The following is a 25,227-nucleotide window of genomic DNA, read 5'->3' as shown; positions in this document are numbered from 1 at the left end:
TGTAGTGTCTATTTTATCAGCTATCCAAAACGGACGATATTGGCCGGTAATCGAGACATCCTGAGTCTTACCAAATGTAACGTTGCTAGCCTTCACCCCTGTCCCTGGCAGTGACCCATGTAATCCGATTGACCGTACAAACCCTGGAGACGAACCTGTATCGGTCCCGTGAAGACCTCGAGTGTGTAGCCACCTGGAAATATTAAAAAGCCAGCACATTTTCAACCAACTTAAATAACTTAAATTGACCAATGTTAGCCAGCAACCACTAGTAAAATCTTCTGGAGAGAGACTTCATATCAGTCGCCAAAATCAATGGTCGTTGTTAGAAATAAGGACTGATTTTGGTTAATTTGTGTCTTCTCTTCACAGAACATGTTCTTCCAGAGCTCGTGTATTGCATTTGAAAGCCATTGTTAGCGATAGTATTCTGTCACATGGATTAAATGCTCACACTGGCAATTTGAGAGGGAACAGATATAATCGAATGTATATCTATGAAAATGGAAACCAGTATCGGGGTGACAGCGTTTCAAAAGTGGGTGTCACACTGCTTTCACAGGTTAGCCTTTTTATATCCATTATCTCTGTCCTCAGGTTAATGTGGTTAACTTCTCCAGCAGCTGGAATGATGGATTGGCCTTCAATGCCCTCATCCACAGCCACAGGTACTGTAAAATGGGTTGTGTGTGTGTGTGTGTGTGTGTGTGCGTGTTCGCAGAGAGAGAAATAGAAAGAAAATACAGCAATAGACACAAAGGAGGAGTGGAATCTCAAAGTGGTACGGAGGGAGATATATTTGGCTGCCTTTATTCTGGTCTTGTTCACATATTGTATGAAATAGATACACAGAGAGGTGGAAAATCAGCCAATTATCACTGAGGGAAAAAATAGAAAGGCTGCAAGGGAAAAAGAAAGAATATGTCAGGTAGTATCAGCCAGCTATTAGTGATGCACTGCTATAGGAAGCCAACCAGAAGAATGATATGTTCTTACTTTAAACCTAATCAGTTATTCTGCAGACATTTAAAAAGCTTGTACTCCAGCCAGTGAGCCTCTATGCTGTATATATATATAGAACAATTACATATAAGGACATAAGTCCAGTGGTGTATAAAGTACTCAAAAGCCATACTTGAGTAAAAGTAAAGATACCTTACTGGAAAACTACTCAAGTAAAAGTAAAAAGTCACCTCTTAGAATACTACTTGAGTAAAAGTCTTAAAGTATCTGATATTTATTGTACTTAAGTACAAAAGTACTTAAGTATCAAAAGTAATTTTCTGACATTAAATGTACCTCATAACCTGAACATTAAATGAACATCATAACCTGTTCATTGAAAGTAAAAGTACAAGTAAATGCTGTTAATAAAAAAGCAAAGGGTCAGAATTGTGAGAATGATGAAGTTTATTCTTTTAAGTGCTGTGGCACCATGACCAAGGACATGAGCTGTGTTGAACATAATTGGGTTGGCTGTGATCCATCCAGGAGCAACAATGTTCAACATAATATATTGTACATAGGTATACTTTTGCATCTACTATGAACTTATCATCATAATTCTCCGTAAAGCAATATGACACTATGAAGGAGTTGTAACAGTGCGTTTATAAGTCTGCTCATTAGACTAGAGGATGTAGAGGACCAATGCATAATATTATGTTCAGCAAAAAATATCCACTTGATGCATCAGGTCAGTGTTTAGAGAAAGGACACCTGCCTTGTAAACTCCTATGGGCCTGATTTAAACACAATAGACAAAGGTTTTGCTCAAGCTGAATCTGCAATTGGGCGACTGCTACCATCATAACTCCATCTGATCATCCACAACATGACTCAAATATCAAAACATGATCAATACTAAAGCAGCACCGAAAGTAACAACCCAGTCATTACTTGAAACTGAAACATGTCCTGTTCATCTTCAAAAGAAGTTGGTTTTCAAAATTGCGAGAATTCAGTCTCTCTCTTCATGGGCTGAAGACTCGTCCTGCGATGCTAAATATCCTTTCACAGGCCGCTGAGGCAGGTAGAGGTGTGTTCAGCGTCACAGACAGCTTGCACACAGCTGCGAAGAATTCCCCGAATGCTGCGCTCTCGCGGCTCCTGTCAATCCGTGTATACAGCTATAGCTAACGTTAGCCAACTAGTGCTGCACAACTGTCAACACTTCCTCAGCTCACTAACTCGCTAGCGATCCACGGGTGTTGGTCTTCGTCACCACCGTCGTTTGTTGCGGGAGTAGCAGGTGCTTCCATTTCTGCTTCCATCATGAAATCAGTCATCGTAGAGTGGAATTATACTCATGTAGTCGCTCGCTAGCTTATAGCATGGAGCATCCTGGGCATCACTGGGAATCAACACACCGCGGCTTTGAGAGCACTTGTTTGCAATTGCGCATTAACGTGACTAACCAATGATTTAACTTGCTGCTAGGACCACTGATTCACCAAACCTGCTGGCTTGCAGTCTGTGTTCCACCACAGTCCCCGACGCTGCTCTCATGATTCATTTTGTTTCTGAAGATAGATTTGATTTTGTAGCGAGTAACGAAGGTTTCAGGGGAAATGTATCGGAGTAAAAGTATCAGTTTTCTTTGCAAAATGTAGTGAAGTAAAAGTAAAAAGTAAACAGAAATATAAGTAGTAAAGTAAAGTACAGATACCCAAAAAAACTACTTAAGTACAGTAACGAAGTATTTCTACTTCGTTACTATACACCACTGCATAAGTCCTAATGTTATACAGAAAAGCTGCACTAAATTAAGTAGTGAATGAACAAATAAGTAAATAAATCAGTAAATGGATAATGGATGAAAGCCCAATCATGGATGGACGGCTTTGTAGAGGTGAAACAATGTCAATCTGTCTCCATGGATACCCATGAGAGTTTAGGTCTCAGGCCTGGACTCATGTATTCACGAATCAAATCATGGTAAGCTAGCATGGACATCTGTTCGCAGTGTCCTTACAGGAATACAGAGTGGGAGATCACACACACACACACACGCTGAAGCCATCGCCCTGCAGATCACTTCGCTCATGCCAACAACGCATTCTGCTTCGGCAAATGTTCCAGTTAAATAACAGAATCGTAGCGGTTTGATATTTTATGGCTGTTGACTGGAGACTGTGTGCAGCTAAGAATCATACATGGTTGCTGACTTGGAAAGCTGTTCCAAAAATAAACCCGACTGCCTCAGCTGAAGTGAGTTAATTACAGTGTATTTCATTTTTAAGAATATTAATCTCGGCTATATAATAAGAACATTAAAAACTTTTTTATGACTTCAACGTCAGCCCTTTTACTTTGGAGAATGCTCTTTGTCTCCTTTTATTTAACACATCCTGAAAAACTTGCAGAAAACGATCAACCGGGGACATGATCTACTAAATACTTGGGGTGTTCCTCTATTTTAGGATGCAGTGGGTGATCCTTGTTTATTTCCCCTTTGCCTCTGCAGACCTGAGCTTTTTGATTGGAGCTCAGTGGAGAAGAAGACGACTGCGATCGACCGACTGGAACACGCCTTTAATAAGGCACAACAACACCTGGGGATAGAGAGACTGCTGGACGTTGAGGGTAACTAACACACACATCCTTTCATCCTTTTGGGGGACCCTCATTGACATAATGCATTCCAAGGCCCCTTACCCTAACCTTAACCATCACAACCAAATGTCTAACCCCAACCAAGTCTGAACCCTCAAACAAGACTTTAAAGAAGTGACGACCGGCCAAAATGTCCTCACTCTGTTGGTTCAAAACTCATAGATCCTCACTATGTAGCAAGTGCAAGAACACACACCAATTATTCCAGAGAAGAACACTCGAGGTGAGTTACAGCTCTAACCGTATTTTTTACGCCTTCCAATCATACACCTTAATTAGCCCCGTTGAACAGGATGTGCCATGCTGTGATTGGCTGTTGCCATAGTGAGGACTGAGGTCACCTTGGTGGAAGGACTTGATCAGCGATGTGCAACCTGACTGATAGGTTGGCAAAAATCTTCCCACCTGCAGGAAAAGTCCTTTGCTTTTGTGCAAAATAACACCAGAGATGCCTCAGAGGAGTTTATCACGCGGAATTTGTCTCTTCCTCTCCATCGTCATCCTCCTTTCTCCCGTTCATTATTCTGAACAGTGGCGAGCCAGCCACACTCTACACATCGCTCTGTCAATGCACCCGCCACCATCAGCTCATTAGCTCTCTCTTGTCTCTTTCTCTGTCTTTGTCTCTCCTCCCCTTCTGCTCCCGGCCTCCTCACCCTCAGCTCACCCTCGTCCCTTACATCCTCTCTCTGTCTCTTCTGGCGTTCATTTGTCCACCGTGTCTCAGCTCCGCTGTGATCCGTCTCTATCAGTGTTGCCCCGGGGCCGTCTGGCCGGACCGCAGGCTCTTTTGCCACCCTCCCTGAAACCACTGCTCTGTTATATCTCTCCTCCACCTGTCGGGGAACTTCGCTCAGACCTAATTTAGCCATGAGATTTCAGGGCAGACCGGCTGACACATAGCTGCTGTGGGAAATAAAAAAGAGTGAACGGTGGTCTGCGGTTAATCACGAGCACAAAGAAAAATGACTGCTTTGGCAGTTGAGAGATCGACTGCATCACCCTGCAGCCTCTTGGATGCTTTTATAAGTGGCCGTGACATACTTACATTTATTTTCAAGCTCCCTCTCATTGAAAGTAAGAAAGATTCGTTTTCAAGTGCTGCAACTAACAATTCTCACAATCATTTGTTCGATGAATCAATTTGAATTTCAGGGTAATATGTCAGAAGACACTGAAAATTGCCCCTTGAAATTCTCTAAAGCTGAAGCCAACATCTTCAGATGTCTTGTTTTGTCAGACCAGCACACCAACATTTTCAGTTCCCTCTCATAGAGGACGAAAAAACAGCAAATATTTACCTTTGAAAAGCTACAGAACCAGCGAGTGTGGGGGGCACTGTTGCTTCAGAGAATGCCTCCTTCCATTCAAACGCGTTTTCTATTGTTTATGTCAACTAAAATGACCTGATCTTAAGGTGTAGGATGTGTGTGATTTGTTTTCTTCAGTCTTCATTGTGTGATTGTAACTTTATTCCGTGGAGGACAAAAGAACAAAAACGTTCATCTCAAACGGTTCCTCTTTGAATTTTGAAATGAACTTTATTTGTCTCACTTCCTGCTCTTCAGATGTGGCGGTGCCTCACCCTGACAAGAAGAGTGTCATCATGTACGTGACGTCACTCTTCCAGGTGCTTCCCCAAAGCGTTTCCATGGAAGCCATCCAGGAGGTGGAGACGCTGCCGCGGGGGACCGCAGCCAGCGTCGCCCGGGTGACGTCAGAGGAGCACTACCAGGTCCAGACCCAGCAGCGGTTCTCCCAGCAGGTTAGACACATGTTGTCCACGCCGGCGCTGTTTGCTGACAACAGTGTTGCTGTTACTGACGTGTGACACTGCTGTGGCTCATTGTTTTGTTTTTTTGGCAACTTCCTTTTCTGAATTTATTCAAATAGTAAGATGAGTTTGAGGCAATTTTAATCCAAATTGTATGTCCTACAGGCAACAATAATGAACTTCTCCTCCACAGACATGTATCCACAGCAGGTAAAGACAGAGTGTTTTGTCCCACCACTGCAACATTTTCTAATGGTATGTCGTTGTGTACATGGACACATATTGTCTGTGGACGTGTAGTTTAGGACGAAAACAACGGCAATAGAAAGTAAACGAGGATCCTTAATTGTGGTGGACACACAGATTTAATGCATCCACGTGACTAAGCGACACAGCATCCTGTCCCATTGTATCATGGGAACTATTGAGTCGTGATAGCTGCATCTTCGCTCCAGTGATTGTCGTCATTGGGCAATTTGGTGTTACTGTTACCATGATGGTAGTAAGACATTGATCTCCCATGAGCCTTTGCTCTGCATGCATTGTGTCTGTCTTCAGAGCATCATAGTTACATGTCATCGCTTTGGTGTTGTGGCAGCGCCCACACCACGGAATGATACTCTATTTGCATCAACCGCCGCTATCTGGCCAACCTGCAACTTCATCAAGATGACAAAGTGGGCTTGTGAAATTTCCAGCAGCACCCTCTCTGTTGGAGTATTTTGAGTGAAACTGAAGGGGCATGAAAGAAGCAGAGGGGAGGATCGCTGCTCTCAATCGCCCTCAGAGTTGTCTTCAGTCAACGCTGTATGCCAGCAACACCAAGAACAGAATATTTGAGAATAAATGTAATAATGAAGGGTCGGGTAACAGCATTACTGCGGCGGCACTTCATTTTTACATCTCTACAAGCAGTAAACGAGGAAAGAAAAACATGAGAGCACATTTAAATGATGAATTAGAAAATGAATAGTTGGAGAGCATATTTGTTTCTCAGTGGTACCACAAACCGAGAGCAGATTATCCCAATCATTTTAATCACAAGGCATGATTAAGATGAGAAGCCGCTGCAAAACTGATGGTAAATACTGAACTTATGTCAGCAGAAGTTTTGGCATAGAGAGGCAAAACAATCATCTGCCACGAGATAATAACCTTTCAGCTTGACTGCTCCAAAGATTGTAGACAGTAGCGTGCTGCTAGATCGAGTCACCTTCCAGTGAGGAGTACTTAAATCATCGATCTCTTTCTTTTAGTCTGAAATTTGAGAGCGTCGGAATGACAATCGACTGCTAAATTGAGACGAAACCTCTGAAAAAGAAGCCACAAATTAGAACCAGCTGCGCTGACCTTTAGAGGCGAGTTGAGAAGAGGTCAGTGCCATGTTACTGCGCAGGACGGATTCAGCTTCTTGAAGTAATGGCCGGTAATATTATTATCTCACTCTGTTTAATGGCCACATCACCCTTTCATCAGCTCTCTGAGAATAGAGAAAAACTGCAGGCCTTTTCCTTCTGGGAATCAGACAGACGGGGAGGCGTAGATTTAGAGAGAGATGAGAGAGGAAGTGGGGTAGCTGTAAAGGTTTATAAAGACGTACAGAAAGATATAGGGTGGGAATGAAGAGTGAGATGGAGCAGACAAATACGGAGTGCCAAGAACAAGTCAGGTGGCAATAAAACGAGAGACGGGGAGGAAAGACGAGAGGAAAGAAAGAAAGTTACTGACAGCGGTTATTATCTGCCTCCTCCCTCATCTGTCATCATCAAAGCGCCGCTGTCACCACCTCCTTACATCAACACCACCACCTGGGACTCAGGGAGGAGGAGAGCTTTTTGTGGATGCAAAGTAGAAAAGAAAAGACAAAATCCAAAGTTTGAGACATTTGCTTAAAACGAGGCAAACTCAGCTTTTCTGTGACATTATCTGAGGTGTCCTGACACAGCAAAAAAAAACAACACCACTCGTCTGGTGCTCGGAGCGGGTGAAAACAAACGCAAGGAGTAATTGACCAGGAAGGGTTTGATCAAGGTCCGGGTTGCCTCTGGCTGTCTGCTCTTTGCAGCAGAAAACACAACTAATCCACCTTGAAAGAGAGAAAGGGGAGAACCGGAAAGACAGACGGAGAGTTGAAGACTTTTAACATACATGAAGAGGCAGGACTGAAATTCCCATCCAAACCACGTACAGTACAATCGCTGTACGTGACTATCCAAGAGGCGTCATCAAAACTGTGTTCATCCCACACTTAATGACTTGTTACCGAACTGATTTCAATGAGCCAACTTGTACATTTTTAATTTTGCACGTCAAACATTTGTAAAGACTGCGCAGATTACCACTCAAATATAAATAATGCATTCCACACGCGTGAGAGTGATTTAGTGTGGAGCACACCTACACTTCTGGTGAATATTGTTTTCCCTCCCACTACGGCCAAAAGCTGCAGCACTGCGGTCCCAACTGACCCCGGTCCAAATGTCAAAGTAGACTACCGGTACTTTTACGTACTGTAACGTATATGATTAATACTGCATATGATTAATATTCAAGTACATCCTATTTGTATAGCCCAAATTACACATTTTCCACAGAGGGCTTTACAATCTGTACAGCATACGACGTTGAAATGAACAACTAAATAAATACATTTTTACATTACATTACAGTCATTTAGCAGACGCTTTTATCCAAAGCGACTTACAATAAGTGTATTCAACATCGGTATTCAAGAGAACTACTGGTCACCAGAAGTCATAAGTGCATCTCCTTGTTTACACAAGCATAATAGCATAAACCAGAGGAAAAACCAGAGCAAAAGTACAGTGCTTAACAGTCAATCCATATGACAGAAATGATACATACAGTGTCATGAGAGTAGAGTAGCAGTAGCAGTAGGAGCACTAATAATATCAGAAATACACCTATAATATAATATACTACAGGTGTAGGGTTGATTGAGGCTACTCCACCTGCTCGGCCGGTGCCAGTATTCATGTGACTTCATATGGATGAATTTAGGATGACATATTTGTCATGACACAGCCAGGTTTCAGTCAGACGCAATAAATCAATACAATTATCTGATATTAAACAGCTTTAAATAACAGAGGGCACACATTTAGTTTGTTGTATTTTGTTAAATATTTTTGTTGCGCTGTTGTGCTGGTGGCTTTTGTGTGGTTATTTTGTATAACTTTTCTGTTTTTGTTGAATTAATTCAAGTGGGGGCAGACACAGTCTCCATGCGGGATTTAGGTGGGTAGATATGGCAGGGGCCAAAGAGTCCGACATTGTCTTAATATCATGTAATAGTCTTTAATTACTTGTATGTACGTGATTTGTTACGTCGTTTTAGTCATTTAGTTATACAATGGTAGCACTGTTAGGTCTTTCAAGAGGTTGCCATTGTTTCCGTGTTAGAACTTGGTGCTAGCCGCCGGCTCAGCCATCGGCATTAACAGAATAATTAAGCGTTCTGGGACTTGTTTTTTTTTTTGGGAGAGTTAAGTTAGATAAGTCTCATGACTGGAAAATATAGAGCTCGGCCTAATAGTTGATTAAGTTAGTTAAGCTTTGTATAAAGAAGGGAAACAGCGAGTCTGGCTCTGTCCAGCAAAGAAAAGAGAGAAACACACAAATTAGCCACAAAATGTTGATTTATTTCACTGCTCTTCTTATAAAATACCCTCAATGAAAACTTGTAATGAAGCTAAAAACTCTGTCATTTACTTGCTAGCCAATAAAACGATGCTGGGGACAACAGTGCTACAGTGCTAGCTAGCAGTGCAAGCTAGCTCTGGCTAGCTTGCTAGCCAGAGCTAGCTAGCTAGCTAGTTTGGGAGCATTGCGCCAGGGTGTGAGTGAAACAGGATGCTGACGCTAAACACAACAGCAATGGGCTGCTCAACAACACCAGCTTTGCGTGTGCGCCACACTGTTTGTTGTCCAGCTTCTGCATAACACATCTGTTCTCTCCGTCTTCCTCTGCCCTCTCTCATGTCTGCATTATCTGTGGCCAGGTTTCCATCCAATGACGCTTGGTAGCGTGTTGTTTCTTCTTTGTAAGGTTACAAAGTCTCAAGTACGTTTTTTCTAAAGGAATGAGTTGAAGTAAATGTTTCAGACTGATATTAGTCCATTGGAGTCCACCACATCTTTCATGAACTCCATAAGGTGGCAGGATTTATAACGTTTGCTGAAACCCAAGTAAATAACTTGCCCAATATAGATTTTCGAGACTTTTCCATTTTTCTTGTAAATGTGTTTTTCGACACTCTGGTGATGGAAACGCAAAAAAGAAATCTGCATTTCATTTGTTTCGATTTTTATGCCGTTTCGAAAGTTCACCTAAAATGAGCTTGACATTTGGATGGAAACGGAGCTTATGTGTGATTTTTCATATTTCTATTCTTTCTTTTTTTCCTCCTGTTTTCTGCTTCTCTCTCATCTTCATTTCTCATCATGCTTTGCTCCCTGTTTCCACTCTGTCACTTCATTATTTTGCTTCTTCTTCCTCTGCATAATTTGGCTTTTGGATCTTTTTTTTCTTCTTCGCTCTGTTTTGCATCCTTCCGGCTCTCTTTTTTTTCTATCTTCCTCTCTTTTTCTGGCCTCTCCTGCCAACTCCATCTCCCTCTTCCCCTGTCCTGTTCCATCTCTCCCTCTCAGATCACAGTGAGTGTGGCTCAGGGCAGCGTGCGGAGTCCCTCCCCTCAGCCTCGCTATAAAAGCTATGCCTACACCCAGGCAGCGTATGTCAAGTCGCCCGAGCAAAAGAGGAGGCGTGTTACTGATCAGGTCCGTGTCTCACAGCGCTAACACTCCACGCCAAACGTCCATCTGTTGTCATTGTTCCGTCTGCCCGTGGTTTTCTGCGGCATTGACAAACAAATGTCCATCATAACAAGTCTTTCATATATATTTACACCTGTGACGACTGAAAACACATTGAAAAGTGGAATTGTTCAGATATTAGTTTTTTCGTGTCAAAATAATATTTTAAGAGTGAATATGAAACTATGGGACTTGTTGATTTGGACATTTCTTTGCTCCTGCCAGTCAATCACATTGTGTTTCAACAATTCATTGTTTGAAATGTATTGCATTTTGCTATTTATGTGATATGATAGTGCTGCTAACTTTGCTTATTCGTTTGTGTCTAAGTGAATAATGGGAACACATTTTCAAAACTTGGCAAACTTTCCATTATTTATGTTGTTGAACAAAGTTGACTAGAAGCACTAGAAGGAGGTAAAACTGTAGATTTTGCTGAACTGTTGCTAATCCAAACAAAATAATCACTGCCTTTACAACAAACACAAACTGGCAAGTGTGTTTGTTTCTTATCTGTCACCTACAGCACCCTGAAACACAAAAAACACAGTCACTGTTCATCCCTCGTCTTGTACTTTCTATATATACAGTATATATATATTTAACATATCCTCTGTATTGCACAACATGACATTTCAAAAAGTTCAGATGCATTCTCAAAGCCGCCGTGCACCGCGCTGCTGCGCAACTCAATGTGGTGGAATGTGTTCAGAAGGCTGTGTCAAATATCGAATGAAACGGCAGGGAGCTCAACTTGGCCGGCATCGCACCGCGAGAAGAAAATTTGTCGGACAAGCTTCGTTCAAGCACACCCGCTGTTGTGTAAGGATGTAAAGCGGAACCTGTCTCACCGCTGCAAGGTTCTGTACAATGCATTGTCCTCAGTCTGCCTCAGTCAAGCATGTTTTGTATGGACAACTCGGAGCAGAACGATCTAATTTCAAACAACGAGCGTGTTTTAGACTGAATGTATTCCAGTGTATATTACTTTACGAGCTCCTAACAGAGCGAGAGTCATTGCTGAGTCTGTACCATCAGGACAGAAGCGCACACATTTGTAATACAAATCAGACACAAGGAGAGAGCGGCGCCGGCTGAGGCCGGACAGTTATCAGCCCGGCGGACGGGCCCTGTGTAGGACCTTATTACCGGAGAGAAGAATAGAGCGGGAGGAGGAGGAGGAGCCCAGATAAAAAGAGATGGGTTGTTAGTGTCCAGATCAGTGGTGTGCACACAAAGAGAGATATGGAGAGAGAGAGAGCGAGAGAGAAAGAGGACAAGTTGTTGTGGTTGGACAAAGGCCAGAGCTGCTTGTCGGCACCGGTAATGGCAAACACGAACAGGCCTCTCCTCATCTCTCTCTATCTTCTTTGTTCCCTCTCTTCAACCCTTATTTTCCCCTCGTACCCTGACACCCTCCATTCCTTGACTTACTCCTCACATCCCTTCCCTCTCTAGTTCCTCAGTCCTGGCCAAGAGGAGCTACAGCGAGGCCTCAGTCCTCTGCCTCCAGGCTCCACCAGCCTGGAGAGCTACCAGGCTGCACTGGAGGAGGTACGTGCAACTATTGTGGTGATACAGAAATGTTTATCTTACATTTAAAGTGCTCTTCTGTTGAAGGACAAGTCTGGTGAACACCAATTGAGGATTAATTGATTCATTAAATTCATTCTACATTTTGTTTGCATCTTCGGTAGGAACCAAAGAGCTTGTGATTGGGCTGTGGGGTTTGGGCTTTTCATGATTCGTTGACAATAAGAGAAACAGAATATCGCCAGACCTATCCTTTTTGGTGTGTTACGTTGATTGAAATTTGTAGGTGTTGACATGGCTGCTGTCGGCTGAGGATGGGCTCCAGGGCCAGCCTGCCATCTCCAGCAATGTGGAGGAGGTGAAGGAGCAGTTTCACACTCATGAGGTGAGCCAGAGCAGTGACGACCTAGTTTCACTCACAGAACAGCCTCATTCTCTGTGGTCTGTTTAATGCCACTGTCGACAACGATTCATCGAACGACGCGTATGGAAGGGCAAGCACAGGAATGACACTATAACGAGATGTTAATTCGACGAGATGTATTCATATAATGAGGTGTTCAATATTTTACCGCCATTGCTTCTTGTAGTGGTAACAGAGTAGCAATAAGGTGCCTCTGTTTGTAGCTGTAACCCCAAAGAAGGAATGCCCAGTGTTTCTTTTCCTTTAAGTCAGTGAAGCACAGATATAAGCAAGCTAAAGAACAACAAAGATATTAAAGTAATAGCAGCCATCAATCCAAAACAAAATGCCATGTCCAATAACTAGGGGAAGTGTGTAGTTAGAGAAAATAATGAGCCTCCCTCCATTACACCGAAGGGTCAGGCTTGAAAAGACTGCTGTAATGACTGTAAAGTGTACCATTACCCAAAAAACAATCTGTTGTTTGCTGATGGAAGGCGAACAAACATCTGGAAAAAGGCAGCACACTGAAAATAAGACTGAACTGGAACAATAGATTTTAGCCTGAAATAGTAAGATGAGTAAAAAAAGATGAAAAGATTGTATCTGGGTATGATTTAGTCTGATTACATTTATGTAATCTCCAGGGTCCACATCGGTTCTGGTGTCTTAAAACTTGCATTCAGTCGACTGACAGTGGGGCGACTCCTCCGGTTGCGAAAAGAAGTCCGATTGTATGAAAGTCTATGAGAAAATACCCCGACTTGGAAATGTACTTGATGTGAGGCACTCCTCTTCTGGAGGGGTAATTAGGCAGAATGAGTGGAATTGTTGTGAATATTTGTGAGAAATGTTTTGATCTGCCTCTCACCAGGGGTACATGGTGGAGCTGACCAGCCACCAAGGCAGTGTGGGGCGGGTCCTCCGGGCCGGCGCCGCCCTACTGGGGGAGGGGAACCTGAGTGAAGACGAAGACTCGGAGGTCAGGGAGCAGATGAACCTCCTGAACTCCCGCTGGGAGCACCTGAGAGTGGCTAGCATGGAGAAACAGAGCAGGTAGATCAGGTTAACTTTGGTCGTCATCACATCAAGATTTAGATTTGCCCAATACTTTGGTTTACGACCAAATACCTGCAAAACTAAAGGCATTCTCATCAGCCTCAGCTTTACTTTGTGTCCAGTGCTAATTAGTATGCTAACACGCTAAACGAAGATAGTGAACACGATCAACTTTACACCTGCCAAACGTCAGCATTTTAGCATTGTCATTGCACGCATGTTGCTGTGCTGCCGTTAGCATCTAGCTCAAAGCACCACTCTGCGTAGCATGGCCTTCGACTCTTAGTCTTGTTTATTCGATTTTATCACAATCTGAGGAGCTTTAGTTTTCCAAATATATGATGAAGTAAAAGAGTCAACGGTCGAAGACAGATTTTGGAAACATAACTCAGGAGACAGGGAAAAAGATCTCAGAACTTTGGGAGAAGCGTGACAGAATGTATTCGCCCCGTTGAGAAATGTCAATACACACTCACAAATGGTTTCGCATGCTTTTTTTCAATCTTCATTCCTGGTTATGGATGAAGTGTCATCTATTTTTACACAATGGGGATCCCCATAGCAGCCAGCATTCATGGATACAAAGAACAGCGGCCTTTCTAATTATGGTGAATCCAATGATAACTGACACCAAGCCAAATTTAATTAACTCTTCAGCTATCTTCTTTGATAATATTGTTGATTCAAGCACAAAGCTGTGCGGACATGGTCTGGACTACCAAATACTACTGAGACAAATACAGCAAGGGTCTGTTATCAAGCAGCGGGTGTATAAGAACCGGATAGGTGGCTTTTACCATTTCTACCAATTAGATCAGCAGTAATCACTGCTTGGGGCGTCAGCGTGTGATTGACAGCTCACTGAACTGCGTCTCACCCCCCCAGACTCCACGAGGTCCTGATGGACCTGCAGCACCAGCAGTTGAAGCAGCTCACGGACTGGCTGGATTTGACGGAGGCGCGGATTAAGAGGATGGGAGCTCAACCGCTGGGTCCTGACCTGGAGGATGTCAAGCACCAAGTGGAAGAGCACAAGGTGGGCAGCACCTGGTTTTCCAACGTGGCTTAAGTAATCAATGTTTACGTGTTGCTATCAAGCTCAAATGATCTTGTTCATGGACTGTTTGCCAAGCCTCAGGAGTACATCAGTAAGCTATAAGCTGTAGGTTGGTGACGAAGCCCAGGGAAACATAGTTTGAACATTTGACCTTGGTGAAAAAAGCATTGCTGAGAACATAAAACCCTTTCTCGTGAGTCCCTGATCAGACAGCAACAACTGTTACCAGGCAACTCTCGAATCACTCGTCCTTAGCCTCTGCATTCCTCCTCTAACAACAAAAGGACGCGAGCTGAACCTCAACGTACAACAGTAATTGAGGCCACATTTCTTTCAGATGTGTCTTGCTGCTTTCCTAAGGCGACGTTAAAAGTGAACTAACGTCAGCTGAACATAAACCACTTACTGTCGTCGCTTCCACAGATTTTCAATTTGCAATTTGCAAATTGCACAGATTTAACTGCCTTCAACTTCGTTCAGCATTTCAAATGTTTCAACTGAGAGTTCAAAGGTATATTATCCAAGATAATGTATGGCTACATAGACAAACGTTACAACAGTATGTTTGAATCAGACTTTATTTCATGATCGTATGTCCCTATTATGTATATTGTAACATTTTAATGCTTTTGAAGCACCTTGCACTTGTTCCAATGTGTATCATACAAAAATATATTTTAATATTATTGATATAACCAGTGTTATGCATATGGAAAGCACCTGTTTTCAAGGACGTGGGTAAACTTAAAATCTTAACATTGACCATAAGTCCTTAAGAGGCTCTGAAATGACAGTTTGAACATCTGTATAGCAAACCCCACCACATAGAATGTGATCAAATTAAAGCCACTTGAGGATTGGGATGTGTTTACAGTGGGTTCAGTTATGTATTGGTTTTGGCTTTTCTGCAACTTCAAAAGCGGCAAAAGGAAAATGGGCTCTGATTGGTTAAATTACCACCAATCACGCTTTGCTGAACCCCATACCCCAAGAGCACGGACAGACACCAAACACAATCTGCTGCTGAAATCATAGGTTAGTCACAGAAACAAACAGAGTAGACTCAGTTACTATCTACTGTGTGTGTTGTTTCTGCAACCAATTTCCCTTACTGTGATTGCAACCAATGGAGAAATCATTTTTGAGGAAATGGAGGCTTTGAAAAAGTAATCCTCTTAGCAGCAGTGGGGGGTTCAGACAACATGGAGAAATTTAACTTTTACATTTGTGGTCGGGATTTGGTAGTCTCTGCTGGAAGCTAGACTAAACAATCCATTCATTAACACTTAGGAAGGAATACATTTTCTGAAGAAATGTCAGATAAGTGGTGCTTAAAATGTGCTGTTAAAACATCTCAATTGGAATACTGAAAGAAGTTACGGTGCCAATTAAAACGCAAATGAGAATGAGAAAAGGGGTTCATGCTATCTCCACAATACATAAACTCTGACCTGAAATTTGACAATAAAGGCTATCTGTTGTGGCTAGGGTTAGCAAGCTAGCCATGACCTCGAGGTATGACATTGGTTGGACCGGAAAAATTTCATTGGTCAAACTAATGTTTGCGAAGGCCAAAATCAGCTGAAATCAAGTTCCGTCCAAAATGTTTTTCTTGCAGGGGTGTGCAAGCATTCACAAGAGCCCACAAAATCAGATTTTATACATTTTATACCACAATTTGTGCTCGGTGTGAAATGACTTTAAGTTGAAGCATTGAAAGAAGTCGACATGTCCAGTGTACCGGTAACTGAATTGGCAGTATCGGATGCCAGGAGGCACTGTGCAACCGACGGTATTATTTACGAGATGGGATTGAGACCGGGTTTTCTGGTACTCTTTGGTTGCGCTTCGACCAGATTTCTACTGTGCATGTGTTGTACCCCAACGATACGACGCGTGCCATCTCCTCTTTTCACTCCCTTTGCATCGCAGCTCCTGCAGGAGGACCTGGAGCTGGAGCAGGTGAGGGTGAACTCTCTGACCCACATGGTGGTGGTGGTGGACGAGACCAGTGGAGACAGCGCCACTGCGGCTTTGGAGAGCAAACTTCAGGTAAAGACTCACATTGTCACCGAAAACGAAAAGCTGTGTTGAACACGCTGACATTTCGTAGGAAGGCGCATACCTTATGGGCTGATAGTCACCTCTTCTTTCAAAAACAATTCTCTCTCTCTCGCTGCCTCTCTCAGTGGGCTCAGCGCACTCAGGTTGTTGTTACTCTGGGACAATAGATTGAACAGGAGATAGTTTTGTCTTTGGTGTTGCGCAGTAATTGGACCTTGCCTGGGAGATGTGCTTTTGCTGTCTCGTGTTGCAGCTTTCTGCTGATTTTGTTTACTCTATAAGAGTCCAGAACAGGAGGCAGACTTTGCTGCCCGTTTGTGCGGCTAATCCTCCACGCTTGTCTTAGCGTCTGATGTATGGGCCTTTGTTCCCCTTGTTAACTTCCATAGGCTGAAACAATCAAGCTGAAAGCTATTAAATCTGCGCCCGCTAATTTCCATTTCTTTCTAATGCTCCAGCCTTAAGTGCAGCTTGTAGCTCCATGTTGACCACCGTCACACTATTGCTTGCCTTTGTCCAGGATTCAGGTTCTGGAAGGTATCTCACTCTGAAATTGATCGGCCAAGCTGTTGATACAAGAAGAAATAGAACAGCATCTGTACCACTGAAGCACTTCCTGACGAGCTGCAGTGCTCCAATTCTGACCTCTGAGGTCTGCTTTTTGGCTCAATAAATAATTGTTGCATTCGGGGTTTGGTTTGGTAAGTTGTAGTAGAGCTGGTTGTGGATGTTACAGTAAGGTTTTTCCTTCTTAAAGATCTTCAGAAAACTTTACTGACCCTTCCTAAGTCCCGAACCTTGTTGCCCACTTGTTGGCGATCGCCTTTTTATTGACACGTAAAAGCGTAAAGATTCCCAAGTGGGGTATTTACTGGGCGTGTATTCATCAGGCTCCATAGAGTCCAGTAGAGGGCGCAACCTGTGTGAGTTAGAATGGAGGTTACGATACTGTAACCCTAGTTCTATAAGCAAAGGCAGAGCCTTCTACCAAGGTTGCCCTGCCGCTCGCTGAAGACGGTGCGGGACGTCAAGCAGCAAAGCGTGCTGCCTTATATACAGCGGGGGTCGCACCGATTTGTGTAAGCATGTCCTGATTGGCCAGCTCCGCCTATGCAAATGTTCGGTGGGCGGCCGTGCACTCCTGATTGGAGTAGAGTGTTACCCATGGAGTCCAGTAGAGGGCGGAGCCTGTGTGAGTCCTAGGACTTGCTACTGTCGATGTAGTGCAACCGGATTTCCAGAACATCTCCAAAAGAAAAAGGGATTAATGTGTCTTTCCATCCACCACTGTTTTGTGAATACTAGAAATATTAAATTGTGTGCGGTGCTAATTCTCCAGACAGATGCCATTAAATCACTGTGAAATGTAGCTTTTTAGCTGCATTTGATATAAAATGTGATGGAGGGCTGCCTTAGTGGAAAAATTGGAAGTTTACGTGGGAAGAAAAGGGGGAGATATGGTGATTTTGTCTCTGGAAGTTTAATTTATTATATTTGGAGTAAGTGCGAGTGAGCGAGCTGAGGTAGATTTGGTTGTCGCTGGCCACACACATGAAGAGGATATGAAGAAACGCGTATAATTGGGTACGAATGAAGCTCTGCCTTTGGGAGAAAAGGGTTGAAGGGATTAGAATCAAAGGAAGTTGCTCTGCACCAAAAGCCGATTTGGTGAAAATGAGAAACTTAAGCCAGAAACCAAAGGAAAGAAAAATGTAATTTGCACCAGTATATCAAAAACACAATGCTGCTGTGATGTGTCACATTAAGCATTTACAATGCAGAACACAGATCAATAGAAAGCAAGTGCAATTTTAGATTGTTCTGGAAGTTTGCAAGCGTTGTTTCCTGCAATGCGGCTCTTTACTCAATACAAGATAAGAGAGATGAACAGAAGAGAGAACAGTGTGTGTCGAAATGTAAAAATGTAAATGGAAGGTGCCTTCCCTGGTTTCTCCCCGCTGTTGAACTGTCACTTGATTAATTACAGGCAATTCATTTTAAGATGAACCTGCTGGGCCTCTCTCTCTCTCTCTCTCTCTCTCTCTCTCTCTCTCTCTCTCTCTCTCTCTCTCTCTCTCTCTCTCTCTCTCTCTCCGAGTCTGTCTTCACCAGCTCGCTTGTCCCTCACTTTTTTATTTTTTTTTTGCATCTCATTGTCTTTTCATTTCCTCTCCTCCCTCACCTCCCTCTCCCCTCTCTCTGTCACCCTGATGACTTTGTTACGTGGCCACACTGTGGGCTTTGTCTACGCCAGTTAAACGGAACAGAAGAGCGTCGCTCCAACCTGCCGCCAATACGCCGACACAATGGAGTCAGGAAACTTATTACAGCTCACAGCTCAAACTGAAAAAAGTTGGAGTGATATTCTGTACATCTTTAAACTACTTTTTTTTTTTTTTTTTACCAAAATGAAATATTTCGGTGCATTAAATTCAGCATTGATGAATCAGTTATGTTTGATTTTACCATGAGGTACTTCTTTGCTTCTTTGTGATATTTTGGTGACAACACAGGCTGGTAGAAATACATAATGTAGTGTATGCACAGCTATCCCCAAACGTTGGCCATATGTTTTACAGTGCAGTTCAAGACATGCAATACAATTGGCAGACATTGAAAAAAATAAAATAATAATAATAAAAGAAATAAAATAAAATAAGAAAAAATGGGAAAAAGACTATGTATAGTGATGAATAAAAAGTGATCTAAAATCCAGTTATGTGTCCTTTATTTGATTGGTCATCATTTTTTACCTGTGACTAATACTGTCAATGGACAGGATGAAGAGATATTCTGTCCTGCGTCCCTCAGGGAGGGAGAGGAACGACAATCAAACTGCATTTTTGGCAGCTACAAAAAAACGTTTTTAACTGGCAAGTGAAGATGTGAATCCGTCGGCCTTTGAGGCAACATGATGACAATGTTTCAGTCCAGCAGGGTAAATAATTCAAAGGGATTTTTTGTGGTAATATAGACATTAATACAATATTTATAGATATATGTTTGTGTGTGTGTGTGCAGGTGCTCGGTGACCGCTGGGCAGCCATTTGTAGATGGACAGAAGAACACTGGATTCTGCTTCAGGAGATTTTACTGAAATGGCAGCACTTCACTAATGAACAGGTAAGAGTGTGTGTGTGTGTGTGTGTGTGTGTGTGAGGCGCTGAAGGCAGGATCACAGCAGCTGCATGTGTAATGAGATTAGATCATCCGGATCGTGTCTACTCCCACACTCCGCAGGCTTTAAGAGTCATTTGAAGCTGAAAGCGACTTCATATTCATGGAAGGATGGTGACAACATGGAAGGAACTCGTAGACGCCACTTGATCTGTCCGACTCCGATTGTGGAAGTGTCATATTAACTTGAGCTAAACTTTAGAATACGTCTTTCAGCTACACAAGCAAAGCTATGCATGCTAACACGCTAAACTAAGATGACAAATATGGTAACAGATGTACCTGCTGAACATCAGCATGTTTCAATGCTAATCTGTGACTCTATTTACAGCTGCTACCAACTACAGGGTGAACAAAAACATTTTCTTGGAGCACCGCGATATTATGGTCAGGTTGACCTGATGACGCTGGAGGGAATAGTCGGGGGGGTCAAGTGGTGGACCGACCGTCCCGTCCCTTAAACAAACAGCACATCTATTTTTTTTACCTGCGATGGCAACAAAGCAGCAAAAATATGCACAAATCTTTTTCCACAAAACATTGTATTCCATCATTCTAAAACAAGCTAGGACATATCCACAGCATACATACGTATTTTGATCAGAATTATTAATTTGATTGCTCTTTGGAATGTCAGTATTTTCTCCTCCCTTCGTCAGCTTCTTTGCAGTCGATATTTTTAGCCACCGCAGACGTTTTAAAGGAAATTAAACGTGTCCCGATAGCTGGTCTGCTCGTGTTCTGTGATTAATATTTGAGGAAGTTGAAATCACAACATGGTGTTAAACACGATTCAGTAATCCGCCTGAATCAAAAGCCCAAAATTAGATCTGCTTTGTCGCCCTCCGGGTCGCAGTCACCTTTGTTTCCTGTGACATTTTAATGCTCTAACATTGGTGCTGCAATAGAAATTAACTCAATTAATTGTATTATCAATATTCCTTGATTAAAACTAATTTTAAGAAATTGTTCCTGATATTTTTGTTCAATGACACCATAATAAAATCTAGATGATTCAGTTTTTGTGTTTTACAGATTAAAAGTGACATATGCATATATATATATATATATATATTTGTAATTTCGTGTTTAGGGCCATCTTGAGCCCATTTGATTACTCAGTTACACGGATAAGTATAGATTCATCATGAAATAAACTCTCCACTGTGTTTTATTATGAGGTATAATTGGCTGCAATGGCTTCGAGACATCCATAAAAACCTAATTCAATTAGATTCATGATTCAGAAACATCAGGAAATGCATTAAATTCAATTTTCTTTCATTACTTGGCTAAATGCTTGTTCAACTATTATCGCCCCGGGCTCCAGTTGCAAATGAACTGTCCATGTGCAGATAACAGAAGCATCCACCTTGTAACCCTGGACCGAGGGAGAGATGCTGTCACAGACAACACGCCTGAGGAAGATGCAGCAGTCACGAGCTCTTTTCCTGTGTACTCATTCTCCTTCTGTTTCCTCTCTGCCTTCCATCCATCCATCTATCATCCATGCATCCATTTGTCCTTCCATCCTTCCTTCCTTCCATCCATTCATCCTTCCATCCATCCTTCCTTCCTTCCTTCCATCCATCCATCTATCCATTCGTTCTTCCTTCCCTCCATCCATCCATCCATTCGTTCTTCCTTCCATCCATTCATCCATCCATCCATCCTTCCTTCCTTCCTTCCATCCATCCATCTATCCATTCGTTCTTCCTTCCCTCCATCCATCCGTCTATTCACACGAGAACAGCCTTCCAGGAAGTGTTTTAACGGCCGACACGCCCCCTCATTGTTCATCAGTTATGTGATTGTGATTGAATCTGATCAGACTGATCAGATTTGTCTAAATATCACTGGAGTTTCATACCAGACGGAAGAAAGATTACAGATTAAACTCTAGACTTGGGATGTACCCACAGTCCTCTTTCCTCACTTCCTCTTGCTCTCTTTCCCCTTCTAGGTGCTTCTTAATCCTCCTCTTCTCTTGTACCTTCCTTCTCTCTCCTATCATCTTCCGTTCCTCCGTGCTTCTTTATCCTCCTCTCCTCTCTCTTCTACTGAAGTGGTGAAGGTGATTTCCAGGGCTCAAATAGAGAACTATTAAGTTCTGCCTTGTTAACTTTTATGCCCCAAATCAAAGGACAGAAAGAGTCGTTTTTTTCACTCCTCTCCTCTCCCCACAGTGTCTATTTGACTCCTGGCTGACTCAGAAGGAGGAGCTGGTTCGCTCCATCAAGACTTCCAACCTGAAGGACCAGGCGGAGATGGTGACCTGCCTCCGCCGTCTTGCTGTGAGTCTTCCTGTAGCAGATCTACTATCCCTTTCATTTAGCAAAAAGGAGGACTATACGTAAAGTAACTTTGGGACAAGTCCTGTGCAAAAACCAGGAGAGCCTCTTAAACCCGAGCCCTATTTGTAGGCCTCTGCTCGAAAATAGCATACCCATACTAAGGAGACCACAGTTCTGTAACTACAAGGTCTATTTTAATAATTTGTGAGGCTATAATCAGATCACAACACTGGGGAGATTGTTCAGTGGGAAATATTGTGTATATGTTGCTGGTTAATATCATAAATGAAGACATTACACAGCTCAAATTGAAAATATTCAGGTTCGCCTGAAAAAAAAGCACTTTTATTGATATTGTGTTTTTGAAATAATGCAGCAGCTCCCTAAAAACTCTCCCAAATCATAGCACAACTGATCAGTAGTTGCTGAATAAAGGTTAAAGTGGGATAAAGTGAAGAATAAGAGGCTTTAGTACAGAGAGGTCACGCGGGTCATCATTTTCGAACCAGCTGTTGCAGCTCTTACATTGTACTTTTATATACTATATAGCTATATATTAACTTTTTTTTTATCACTCATATTATTCAATACATCCAAATACAGCTGTTAGGAATCATTTTCTGGCTGTCATCTTCAGTTCATGTGTGTCTATGGGGCTGTAGCTCAGCCTATCATTGTCAGTGAGCCCGCATTCGACGCATCAGAGTCTCAGGGAGGCGGGTGTAGAAGCGGGTGTTGATTGACAGAAGTTTCAGCGAGTAACGTTGCAAGAAGTGCCGCATATCCCCGAGCGTAAAATTCTATTGGCCGAAAGTCTGACCCCTGGCCCGAGGTGGGTTGACCCCCCTTCCACAGGAAACAGCTCGGCTGTAAACAGGAAGCACTTGGCGTCCATGACGGTACTGCTAAAACGGATAATTTTTGATGTTTTTGGACTAATATTTCATAAAACGTCACAAACAACCAAGGATTTTTTCGGCTGAAGACCAGCGCCATGGTACCCTTGTACTCACAGCTTTATACTGGTTCAACGGAGAGAAAAACCGAACGTATTTATGATTTCTGTGTCGCATGCTAATGCTAATCGATGTGCGGATTAGCCCGCTAGCTGCGAGCTACGTGGTGCAAATATGGATTTAAAGCACACATAACGCAGATTTCTGGCCAGGATTTCGTCCTTTTATCACACATTTTCTAGATGCTAGTAGTATATAGTTGTGTTTGGAGTGTGTAAAAAGTGACTTCTATGATAGTGTTGCCCATACGTTGCCCATATGTCCGGTAAATGAAATATACACATGTAAAATTCTGGCTATCAAAATGAGCAATTTCTGGACGCTACTTATGAGCCCCCCTCCCCCCCAGAGCCCCCAAATTCGGGGGCGTCGTGCTTAAGAGGTTTTAATTAAATCCCCATCCTTTGTTGTTTGTGTGTATGTTCCACCAGGCGGTGAAGGCGGACCTGGAGGTGAAGCGTCCCACCATGGACAAGCTGTGCTCCATTAGTCAGGACCTGCTGTCTAGCGTCAAGAACAAAGAGGTGGCCAGCAAACTGGAGGCCAGACTGGACAGCTTTGCCCAGCGCTGGGACAGAGTGATCCAGAGTCTGGAGATGAGCAGCTCCCAGGTACGCCGCACATGCTCGGTTTTACGACCTTTGTACACCAAGATGCGCCAAGGGTTGTTTTGGTGTATGACGATCGGTGTCCACTGTGTACTTGGACTCACTGGTTTGAGATGCGCTAGCTTGACGGAGTGGCTGGAGGTGGTTAGCTCCTACCAAATGCAGAGCAATGCAACGTTGTCCAACATAACTGTATGTTGTTTCTTCATCTTAGGACATTCTCTCCAACTGGACCTCGTTGAATTTTAATTGAAGACCCCTGGTCTAGCTGATCCACATTAATTAGAATCGCTATGCTAAGTTAAGCTAAAAGACTCTATAGATCTCATCAAACTCTTGACAGAAACGTAGAGACTCCCCAAAATGTTGAATTATTCTTTAACCCGTTCAGAACCCCATTATGGTCCAAACAAAACATATACTGTATATGTTGTTCTCAGTCGACTCAGTCATGGCTTCAGTTGCCCCGAGGACAATATTTTTCGCAGGATCTAGTTAGTGCAAAAGGTTTATTCTACGTGAGACATCTTAAAGGAATCATTTAGAATAAAGTGTTTTTGGTGGAATAGCACAATTTAATTTTAATCTTAGATTTGGTTATTTTTCCTGAAGGAAGCATTCGTTACACTTCGTGTTTAAGCACCACCTGAAAGTAAAAATTTTGACCATAATGATAAATGCTGCGACTTCAAGTAATACTACTACATTTTCGGAAAATACACTCAAAATACACACAATATTAATTTCTTAATTAATATAATGAACATATTTCTCATATTTCTCTGTTTCTGCAACACTACCTGACAGGCTCATTTAAGGGCAGAGACGTTAGTGATTCAACACATCTGTTTTTAAACGTTTGAAATATATAAAAATGTCGTGAAATTACATTTAAAAAAGTGGTGGAAAATCACAGCATCACAATACACAGATGCATTCTGGGTCGGGCTCGCTCAGCCTATAACTGTTAATTAAAATTGTATGAACCGAGGAGTAGAGCTTTATACTCACCCTAAAGAAATAGGGACAGACAGAATTTAACAAATATACATAAACACGTATGAACTGTAATAATCATGTGGCTCTTACACCGTCTGTCTTTCACTCCCTCTCTCCCCCTCTTTGTCTCTCTCTCTTATGCAATTACTTGTCCATTATAATCGGTGAGATAATTAGCAGATTGACCTCTTCAGGCACACGCAGTCTCCACCGCTTCAATTGTACACACACACACACACACATACACACACACACTAGTTTCCATGGTAGCTGGGCTACCCTAGTAGTGGCACTCGCTGCTTAACTGTCATTAAGCTCTTCCCTGCTGAAACAAACTGCACACACACACACACACACACACACACAGTCACAAGAAAACAGTGAACGATGCTCAGAATTAGAACCATCGATACCTTCATCTAAACATGCAACAGCCACATAAAGACACGCATTGTTCACTCTCACTCATCCTGTTGTGAAGTCATAATCTGTCAGTCACAGAGATCCCAAGTCGCCACTTAACCGTCTCACAGTTGTCTGAATACACACACACACACACACACACACATGCATACACACACACAACTGTTGAAACCCCACACACACATCCTATCTTATATCTTTGTTGTGATAATGTGTGATCGATTAAACTATTCTTTGACTCATTGCCTCTCAAGGACACTTTTGTGAGCGTGAGTGTGTGTGTGTTTCTGTGTGTGCATGCACTCAGACAGATGTGAGAGTTCGTCAAAGTGGCGATTTGGGATCAGTAGGATGTTGACGGATCCTTGT

At 42.7% G+C, this 25,227-nt stretch overlaps 1 protein-coding gene across 1 annotated transcript in view; it reads left to right on the top strand.

Annotated features, from left to right (window-relative positions):
• LOC306797451 (dystrophin-like) overlaps positions 1-25,227 on the top strand; it is a 218,733-nt gene that overhangs the window by 86,310 nt on the left and 107,196 nt on the right. Inside the window, 12 exon segments of the mRNA XM_079296817.1 lie at positions 598-668; positions 3,467-3,585; positions 5,184-5,380; positions 10,061-10,189; positions 11,684-11,779; positions 12,045-12,143; positions 13,036-13,217; positions 14,106-14,256; positions 16,210-16,329; positions 19,363-19,464; positions 21,705-21,812; positions 23,260-23,439. Coding sequence (XP_079152943.1) covers positions 598-668; positions 3,467-3,585; positions 5,184-5,380; positions 10,061-10,189; positions 11,684-11,779; positions 12,045-12,143; positions 13,036-13,217; positions 14,106-14,256; positions 16,210-16,329; positions 19,363-19,464; positions 21,705-21,812; positions 23,260-23,439 — 1,554 coding nt within the window.

Source organism: Melanostigma gelatinosum (assembly GCF_949748355.1).
Source record: "Melanostigma gelatinosum genome assembly, chromosome: 24".
In the NCBI taxonomy this organism is placed as follows: domain Eukaryota; kingdom Metazoa; phylum Chordata; class Actinopteri; order Perciformes; family Zoarcidae; genus Melanostigma; species Melanostigma gelatinosum.
Note: the sequence above shows the minus strand (reverse complement) of the source record. Positions and strands in the feature narration are given on the sequence as shown.